We start from the raw sequence: 10290 nt of genomic DNA on the forward strand, positions 1-10290 counted from the left end.
TTATAAAATGTTCAACTTTTATATCTAAGGATTGAAAATTTAAAACAAGATTCCACGTAAATATTGAATTCTGTTACCAAAAATTCTAAAAAATACATAAGCACAGTTTATTTTTATAGTCATTTTAATTTCCAATTTAGACGAAATTACATATTAAAAAACCTGGAATAACTATTTTAGTTATTTTGTTGTGATTGATAATATGATTTTATAATATTATTTGTGGATACTTGAAACTTCTAAAGTGTACTATTATATATCTATGATAGTACCACGGTTTGTGGTTTATTATGTATAACGAGTTACCTGATGGATATTGTGATATGATTAATTTGGAATTTATTATTAATACCTATTATAGGTCAATTTTTTTTTAATACTATAGATAAGTATACCTATAATAGGTATGTCTAATACCTAGACTGACAAACCGTCTCCGCTCAGAATCGTTTTTCTTATATAGTGATATTATATCATTGAATTCAAATTTAATACTATCCATTATACAGTGACCCACTTGTAACCTACTGTACAGCAGTGCGACATCCACTTACCCACCTTTTTTTTTAAAGTTAAGGTTTTAACATCTGAGGTCATTAGCTTGGGTTATTTAGTAGGTTTTATTACTGTGGGGAGGGTACGGTTGGTTTAAAACACGTGTATGTCTAAAAACCCGGGTGGTCACCGAACTATAGTGGCACCGGCCGGTCTTGGCACTCAGAGCACATCCAAACACCGCACCACTCTGAGTTTATTATCTAGCAACAAGCACTGTATTCGCATACATTGAATCGTATCAAATTATATTTTAATATTGATTAATATCAAAAGGTACATCCGATTTCGTGTGATTTATTTTAGAAGAGTACCGTAGTCACGGCACACCCTTTAGTATTTATAAATAATTATCACTAACATAAAACAAACGAAAATTAATTGTTATAATTATTTATATATTATACTGTTAGTTAATTGTATAGTGTACTAAGTGATTACATTAATAGTTAACACAAATATAAATTATAATTTAAAAAAAAAATGTCTTGATTGCCTGTAGTGAGTTACATATAGACACTAACTGTGAATTACGTTACACAATTAATTTTCAGACAAAAATTCCTTTTCTATGCCTATTTAATTATTATAAACGTAATATTATATTTTCTTAATATTAAACAGATTTGTTTTTATATAAATTAATTTATAATTACAATGATCATAATATTTATGTAATATTTGAGAGGGCTTATTGTTGTGCGTTGTTGTTCTTCCACCCGAAATCATCGAAATCGAACAGTGGATTGAAACCGCCCCAACCACCGCCCCAACCGCTGCCACCGATTCCACCACCGCCGAAACCTCCCCAACCACCGCCGCCAACTCCACTGCCACCGCCTCCACCACTGAACGGATTCAGGGACGGTACGAACGGGAACGGATATGCAGCGGGCCTGTTCCACGGGAGAATGCCGCCTCCACCACCTCCGCCCACGCCACCACCGCCCCCGCCTAACGGGAATACGACCGCTGGTCCCGGAAAGTAACCTCCACCGCCGCCGGCGCCCACGCCCCAACCACCGGCGCCCGGGTAAGCGGCCGCAGCCGCTGCCATCAGGAGCTGTTTACGTCTGATCAGCCGTTCAAGCAGCGAATCGATGAGCGGCGTGTCCAGCCCGAACCCGAGGCCGAAGTTGAATCCGACCGTGTCCGCAACGTCTTGATCCGCCGGCTGCACACTATCTTCCGGAGCCACGGACACCGTAGTCCCCGCCGCTGCCGACTTCTTCTGCTGCTGCGAAGCGAACCCGCGACTTCTGGCAGGGTGCAGCGTGGCCACCAACGACATCGGGTGCGATTCGACGGCCGGCCGCCGGTGAGTTGGAAGCAGACCCGCCGCGGGAGCCCCGCCACACCTTCCGCTGCACAGCCACAGGCAGACCTGTGAAAATGGAAAAGTTTTTTTTTTATTGTGAAAAATTAATATCGAAAAACCTCGATAGTGTGAACGGTATCGAAATCGGACAACCGGTACACTGGTGCAGCTGCAATACAATAAGAACCAGCATACCGAAAAAACCGTAAATAGCGTGAATTAATTTATAGTATTCGGTATTACTTCGACATTAAGCGGTACGTCATCGGTACTATATAGTTCCGTACCTACATTGGGGTATACCGTTCAATCGGGATTTGAGCAATAACCGGGCGTACCGTGTAAGATGGTATAATATATCGTAAAGACATTCAACTTAAGTTTACTTGCAACGTTTCCTTCCCAATAACATATTAACATATTTTAACAATCATATTATTGTAATGTGCATGCAGATAACGTTTTGTGCAATAGACCATTCAGCTGTCGTACAAAAAATACAACCACAAAAGACCAAATAACAAGACTTTCAGAAACGCAATATGATTGAGATTACACTTTAAAGCATCTTAGAATTATCGTATTTAAATATACAGACTTTGAGTTGTGGTTGATTTCCTCATGATAAGAGATATATTTTGGAGTTATCGTTATAACCGATTTTGTGGAACATCTCATAAGTGTCTATTTGATATTAGAACGTCGTTAAATCAAATTGTTCAATATTGTAAAAAGTTATAATATACCTACTGTGGTAAGTGTCTAGGCACAATAATAGTATAATATAATATAGGTAGTCGTATCAACATTTTCATAAGTTTAGTTAAACTTTACAAGTGAAATACATTTAGTCAGTGAGATACTGCTACCTATATTGACACCATCATTTAGTTGTTTTCAAGAAAAATTATCGTTTCACGTATACGATTAATAAGTTATGAGTCAGAACTTCTGGCATTAATTATACACATCATAATGGTTTGTAACAACGATACCAAATTAAGGTTATGGCAACGTTGCATTTAAAATCACGTGGAATCGTGTGGAATCGATAAGCATACTTAAATGGAAAATTATATATATATTATATACATTGTCTGCTATTTACAAAATCTTGTATGTTTATAAATGGTTATTAAAAATGAAAATCTGTGCTATTCCGCTATTTTGGTAACTTTTAATTTGCTAATTTGTGGAATAAAATTGCTCTCTTTCGGCTTTATGACATTTCTGTGGGTATGGTCATCAGAAATAATTATTAAATTAACGTGTATGAACAACCGTAGACCACAGTCCATAATCCTATTAAGATAAAATCTTATATTCTATTTGATATAACCAACCTAATCAGTTAATAAATAGTATATTTGAAGAAATAACTACTACAAATAGTAAGACCTTAATTAATACAAATCTTCATTAGATAAACTCGATTTTAAGTTCATTTTTCAAATACATATACAAAAACTCTAAGTATCTATGCAATTATTATAATATTCATTTTCTTAAGGATATGGAAGAAAAAAATTGTATTATTTAATTCAGTATGAGCCGAATCGTTGCCATAACTGACGACTAAAGTATATTTTTGAGTAAAGGAAATAAATATTCGGTTTCGTAGAATGCTTAGATCTAGTAGGTACTAATCACATAAATACTAATCGTTATTCATCAGCAAATTAAAACTATAGTGACGTAGTAGTAACCCTGTTGAAATATTTTAATAATATTATATTAATTTTTAGTATAATCATATAACATATAAATCGTTAGTAAAATTTGCGGGAATCAAGTGCATTTGGATAAGTCAGGTCGTATCAGTAAAACTGAGTTCACACGATATTAATAGTGCACAAGAGAGCACAATAGATTATAATATAAGTTATTGTCTCCATCTTATACACATCGTCTTGATTGTGATTAAACGTGGTCAAATAAAATAGGTAGGTATCGTGACACGAGTACCTATAACAAAGTCGAGAAACTCGGCTGAACAAATTCAACAGTTCCCTTATTTAGGATAATCACTCGACAATTGTTTTGGTCATTGCTGCGGATCATTCCCAATGCTTCTAACATATTGTTTTCTACAATAGTTTAAATCGAGTACACCAATAATTGACCACAGTACAACTTTAAAACCAATATGGTTACAGTTGGAACTGAATAGTTACCACACCCACGCCCAAGAACGACAAGACGTACAAAATGCACGTAGTGAATGTGCCTTTGGTCTTCCTATTCCAAAGTAAGTACCTATAATAGCTATAGTTTGGAATTTGAACCGAACGAAATTTATATTCGAATCCAAATCCATTCGTTTTGATTTCGTTATTATTTCGTGAACCTACTGGCGTAAAAACTATTGTCGTCGTGAAAGTTTACGTTCTTTTTTATTATCATAATTAACATCGATCCGTGACGATAAAAAAAAAACATTGTTCGGATTTAAAGATAAAACTTCTGCAGTATTGCGAAAAATGTTCGTTCGTTCGTAATTCCTATTATCGTTTTCAACCTTTCCCGCACGGAAATGAGTCATCCGTAATAATTTATAGCAATTATTAGGCAAATTATCTAAGAACATTACCTATATAATATTATTATTATAATTATTACTATTTGTTCGAAACATGTGCGCGGTCGCAGATGTAAATTTAATATTACCGAAAATTACATCTGAACATTGTTACAATATTACACGGTTTTCGGCAGGTACCTCGCGTAATCGTTGTTGTCGTTTTAGCAGTATATTACATTATTGTTTACTCCATAAGCACACAATGGTAATAATATGTGTGTTTGTGTATTAATTTTCATTATTTACCAAATTAGTTGATAATTAGATAAATAATAGAACTGCCTACCGTGACATTGTTTTGTTGTTTAATCAATTTATTAATTATTTGAACGTCATAAGTAGGTACGCTATGTATATAGGAGAAACGAAACAATACAATGTAATATACCTAAAAATATAGTGTCAGCAGCTAATGATATTTTCTTTTAATATCATTCCACGTGCCATTTCTAAATAATAATTATAATATTATATGATTTCAGTTTATTTTTGTGACAAACTATTGTTGAACTTTAACTATACTATCAAGTCATGAAAAAAAATTCCGTTAACATTATTATTATTATTATTATTGTAGTCCTAAATTCTCCACCGTGGTATTGTGACAACTGACCGATTATATTTTATATCCGTCTCGACGTGAAATATAAAAACTAAACATTTCATCCGGTCTAAAATATTGGGGAACGGGTCACTCACGTTTGATAACAGTCAAGCGAAACTTTTAGTTTTGTTTTGTTATCATAAAATAAAAAATATTAAAAACAAGTCTCTAAATAATAATATAATAATGTATTATGGCTGCAGTGTTATAATATTATAGACCTCCTTACCACATTATACAACCGCGAATAGGTGAAATAAAGTTTTCACTGTTTACTCGAAAATAAAATATATCACATCGGTAATTCAGATTTTCGGCACGGTAAAGTCCAATATTCGAATGACAGTTTTCCGGGCAGGCATACGACATTTTATTTTTCTTCTTGTCAAAATTAACATCAATATTGCGACGACTGTTATTTTTTTCATCGATTATAATTATTATTATAATTATTTATATTTCGTGTATCGAACCACGCAGTTTTTAAACGTCCGCCAAAAATCGCGATCGATTTCGACTGATTTGTTTCTGGTTTGCTGCTGCAGAAGACGTTCAAAAGACAAAAATCACCACCTCCGCCGTCGCACACACATGATCGACGTTATGCGTTTGCATAAAATTATAAATCGTTAGACGTACCTATAATAATATTATATTGTACGCGTTGACGATAAATCGTATTTTTGTGTAAATTATAAAGAACAATTTCACGGTGGTTTTTTGTTTTTCTCACGTATTTAATAAAAACTCTGAATCGTTCAGAGAGATTAAAATATTATTATAATATTTTTAGGTACCGACACGGAGGATGAGGTGCCCGAACACGTTACAAACTGGAGACCAATGATGTGTGAAATTGCTTAAACATAATATTATGACGTATATAAAAGAACAAAAAAATGTTTACAAATAAAATAATAATAACGCAAACTCCATTCATTTTTTTTCCGAACAATAAAATGACGTATAGGTAGTAATATATTATTTATATTTTACACTAGCGTATGAGTCGTAAATTGTTTATTGTAATTTTTTTTACGCTCAGAGAATTTTACGACGAATCGCAGGTACCTACGCATCTTTCCCCGCTCTCGAACTATACGCGCGTAGTTATGGAGGTTCAGGGAAATTACTATGTAATATAAAAAAAAAAAAAATAGGAAAAGAGTACTTACGTATTTTTTTTAGTACATTTTTTTCTATTTCCCGATATCAGTTATTGCAGTATTTGACGGCGGCAAAATCGCGGTCGATAGCGCGTGTGTCATCATTATTATGATTCTATCGCCGAAGTTCGTTTATGTGAAAATAGTTAGCTAACCTAATCTATATTATTTACACAGTATATTATAACACGATCATAATAATCGGCTCGTTTGCGAGTGCTGGTTCGAGGCGATTTGGAAGGCTTGTTTTTTTTCTTTCTTTTCTATACATTTTTGTTGTAGTTTTTGACACTATCGTATTTATAAAAAATAATTTATCATTAAATATTTGGCGCGTATCGGATTCAAATCTATTTAGGTCGAAAATGTCGAGTAGGTAGCCCGGACTTTTACCTTCTTTTTATATTTTTTATCCCATTAAACCCAACTTGAGTATAATGATATTATTGTATTGCAAGCAGTTTGTAATTTATATCGGTAAAAATTCAGAGTGAAACGTTATAAAATTACTATATAGCTATTATTATGTCAGCACCGCATTATACGCCATCAATATATTATTATATTACACTTGACTGTATATTTTTCTACACCAAAAATTTAATGTTGAGTAATAATGTATTAATAATATTCACTCTGACGTAATATTTTACTCTGAATTAATTCACTTAACTCTCGGCGAATAATTATTGCGAGAATGATTACAATATATATACTTTATTAACTACCACCTAACCTACCTAATCCAACCAATTATAGACTATAAGCGCCCTAGACGTTTTGTGCGCTGTTTTTCTATTGGTTTCGTATAAATCACTGCACAAACTGCATCGGCAGTCACGTCAAAACGACATAAGTATTTTTTTTCGTTTTTTTAGGGTGCGTACGAAACGTGCGGGGAGAATAAATCGCGCAAAAATTCGTCGAGTATGCGCTTTTTTGGCCACCGAGGGTTGGCACGAAACTTTAATACATAATAATAATAATATGATGTGATGAACCGGTGCAAGTGCAGTGAAACGGTAAATCGCGCCGTAGCCCATTGTCCGGCGGCAATTTCTCATATACGTGGGGTGGACGCTTACCACGGTAGAGTCCTAACCTCTCGGCAATCTACCACCGTGCACACATAACTCTTACGAATTGCGCCCATCGTCGTGATGTAACGATATCATGATTATTATTACTGTTGTTGTTACTATTATTATACGTCGACGTATACGTCTGTGTCATTTACGTCATCTGGTTTGGTGGATAATAATTCGACCCGAAAGCGCGGCGGACCCTGAAGCGGCGACGAGGGGTTGGACGAAAAATCGCAATAACGACGAGACGTGAATGAAAAGTTTGCGTTTTTGTCCCTTTGACGTATTTATATTATTTTTTTTTTTCTATATTATTGTTATCGGTCGTCCGGTTTCCCCACCCTCCGTATTATACCACGGTTTTCGTTGTTGACGTGGTTAATACTATTATTATATATTTACGCATGGTCGAGGAGCGGGACGTGGATCTCGCGAGGATGAGCCTCGACATTTTTCACCCGTGACAGCGTACTAATATTGTTTGTCTTCCGAATATAGAAGCGAATTTCGTGGCTGTAAGGTGGCACCTGACCGAGAGATATGTATGGGCATAATAGGTACCCTCGGAGAAAATGCCAATCCACGAGATTATAATATATATCGTTTGGTTACGACAGTTACAATAATTATAGAGGTTCAATTGACGTAGCAACTATTAAATATATATAATATAAAAATATATTATAGAGCAGTGTTTCCCAAAGTGCGTGCCGTGAAAACTTTAAATTGTTTTATTTTTAAAACCATTTTTATTTCATCAAAATGTTTTAACACTTGCAGCGTGACAGCTTTGGACGTTGTTGTTATAATATATTATATTGTATATAATCAATGGTCTTCGTAAGACTTAAACAATAACATCTAATATGACGTTATAAATATAATATACCAGTCGTTATTATTAATACGAAATATACCACACTGCTCCTCGCAGCATGTTTTTAAATTTTAAATTTTCACCCTAATATTATGTGGTTGGACAGTGTAGTCGCTGATGGTGATGAGAAATATTAAATTACATGTTACGCCGTAGAGTATATAATATTTTATATTCAATACAATAATATTATATTAAAGTACCTATAGCACAAGACGTTATTCGTATAATATGACGTAGACGACTTACCGCGGTCAGCAACGAACGGTTCATAACGCTTTTGCGTCCTCCTCTGTCGGGTTTCTCGTCCGGCGGGTAGCACTTTGGGATGAATGTCGATGATAAAATTTCAACTGCAATTATCACACTCGCTGATACGAATCGATGACGACGACGACGGTTGACGTCTCAAATCGATGTATTTAAATTTCTTACGTACCATGGGATTTTATATAAACTCGGGCACACACGCGTTCGTTTATAATATAACCTCATATGACCTTCATACGTGTCGATTTATTAATCGTTACCGCAGTTTACGAGCGCACGCCGCACGGTATAATATCTGCATAACAATATTATATGTATTTTTTTCGTCGTTTCAGTGTTTTTCACATAATGTAATAATATATTGCTATTATATTATTCGTCTAGCGACTTGGCGTGGCGGCGGCGGGTTCAATACATATGTGGTGTACGAACAAGGTGCGAAGATAAACGCGAAGATGACGGGGGGAAAAAACCTAAAGAACTTCTTTTCGCGGTCTCCTCCTGCTCCTCCTCCTTCCCCCTCGCCCGATAACCGCGTGTGATCCTCAAAACCGACTAAATTCGATTTGTTACAGTCACAGGACCGCCGACCGTACCGAGACAAAGGAATACACAGGTACCTCCTCGACGACACATTATGTACGCACACTTCAGTCTCTCGCGTGCACATATATTATATAGGTACCTTAGGTATGCTACTAAATAATATGTTATATTTATAAGTAATTGTACATGTGGCCGATACGATAGGACGTCACAGATCCACGATAAGATTTTGCTTATCGTGATTTTATAATAATACGTTTCGTGTATTGAACATTAAGTCGATTTCTGGCTTTGGTTTTCATAAAAACGAAAATAAACTACCTAAAAATTTTCATATTGAGCATTGAATTTTATTAAATTTTAATTTTATATTATTTTTATTATTTTTAAAGAAAGTAAGTTGGTGGATGAGTGTAAGAAAATATATACCTATGGGCTAAAGGTAGATGTCGTTACTTGGAACTCATCGATCGACAACGAACGTGTGAATGCACGTGACATTACCAGCTGTACGTGAAGAATAAATAATTGTTGACAGTTTACCGTACTCTATAGTTTGCAATACTAAATTAAATAAAATGAGTAACTGTACTTCAAATAATTATAATCGTAACATACACTGTCATACATTGCTTCATCAGCCTTTTTTTATAAACCTTTAAGTACACTGTTAGGTCTGTACATTAAAATGCACAAGGGTCAGGGTCCCACACCTCCCTAAAATTCAGCCCTGATTTGTACGACGGATATTAAAATTACTTACAGTTAATATTGAAATATGGTACATAGTACATACTCACGTCAAGATTCCCATTTTTTGATTTATGATGCGATGTGTCTTGTTTGTGTTATTCAACACCTGAGGAATTTTACCCGTTTTTGATTCCCGTAGAATTTCTAACTTAAAAATTGACATACTCCTAGAATGAGCTGAGGCGGGGGTGTAAGCTTTCGTGACTCATATAATTATTTTTGTAAAATTTTTTTTAAATCCTAACAGTAGACAAGTTTACCTAATTCAATTTTAATCAAGTTTCAATTCAAAAAATTAGAATTAAATAGTTTATTGGAGAGAAATACAAAAAAAAAAATACCTATTTTTAGAACACTTAATGTTACAATCTTGAACAATATGTACGTTTTTAAATAACCAATTTAATTTTGCACAATATTATAATGCTTATAGAAAAATTCTAGTGACAGATTTTCAAATCCAGATAAAAAAAAATATAAAACCAGAAAACTTATTAAGATTTACCGACGATTTAGTAACGAAATTTTTTTAAAT

General features: G+C 34.3%; 1 protein-coding gene and 1 long non-coding RNA gene across 3 annotated transcripts in view; one reads left to right on the forward strand and one right to left on the reverse strand.

Annotated features, from left to right (window-relative positions):
- LOC107884055 overlaps positions 1–5966 on the forward strand; it is a 7605-nt gene extending 1639 nt beyond the window's left edge. The window contains exons 3-4 of the long non-coding RNA XR_001679679.2: positions 3970–4121; positions 5852–5966. This is a non-coding gene — a long non-coding RNA (uncharacterized LOC107884055). The remainder of the gene's footprint in view (positions 1–3969; positions 4122–5851) is intronic.
- On the reverse strand, positions 940–10056 carry LOC100569707 (glycine-rich RNA-binding protein 2-like). Of its 2 annotated transcripts, none has more exons than XM_003240486.4 (2): positions 8436–10056; positions 940–1939 (listed from the first exon to the last, which is right to left on the reverse strand). In XM_003240486.4, the coding sequence occupies exons 1-2, from the start codon at positions 8457–8459 to the stop codon at positions 1247–1249; spliced, it is 717 nt and encodes a 238-aa protein (XP_003240534.1). In that variant the 5' UTR covers positions 8460–10056; the 3' UTR covers positions 940–1246. The 2 variants fall into 2 exon arrangements, with proteins under 2 accessions (XP_003240534.1, XP_016660917.1); XM_016805428.2 differs by lacking the exon at positions 8436–10056 and adding an exon at positions 5288–5858.
- Between the last annotated feature and the right edge of the window lie 234 nt (positions 10057–10290).

The sequence above is a fragment of the Acyrthosiphon pisum genome, chromosome A1 (genome assembly GCF_005508785.2).
Source record: "Acyrthosiphon pisum isolate AL4f chromosome A1, pea_aphid_22Mar2018_4r6ur, whole genome shotgun sequence".
NCBI classification, from domain to species: domain Eukaryota; kingdom Metazoa; phylum Arthropoda; class Insecta; order Hemiptera; family Aphididae; genus Acyrthosiphon; species Acyrthosiphon pisum.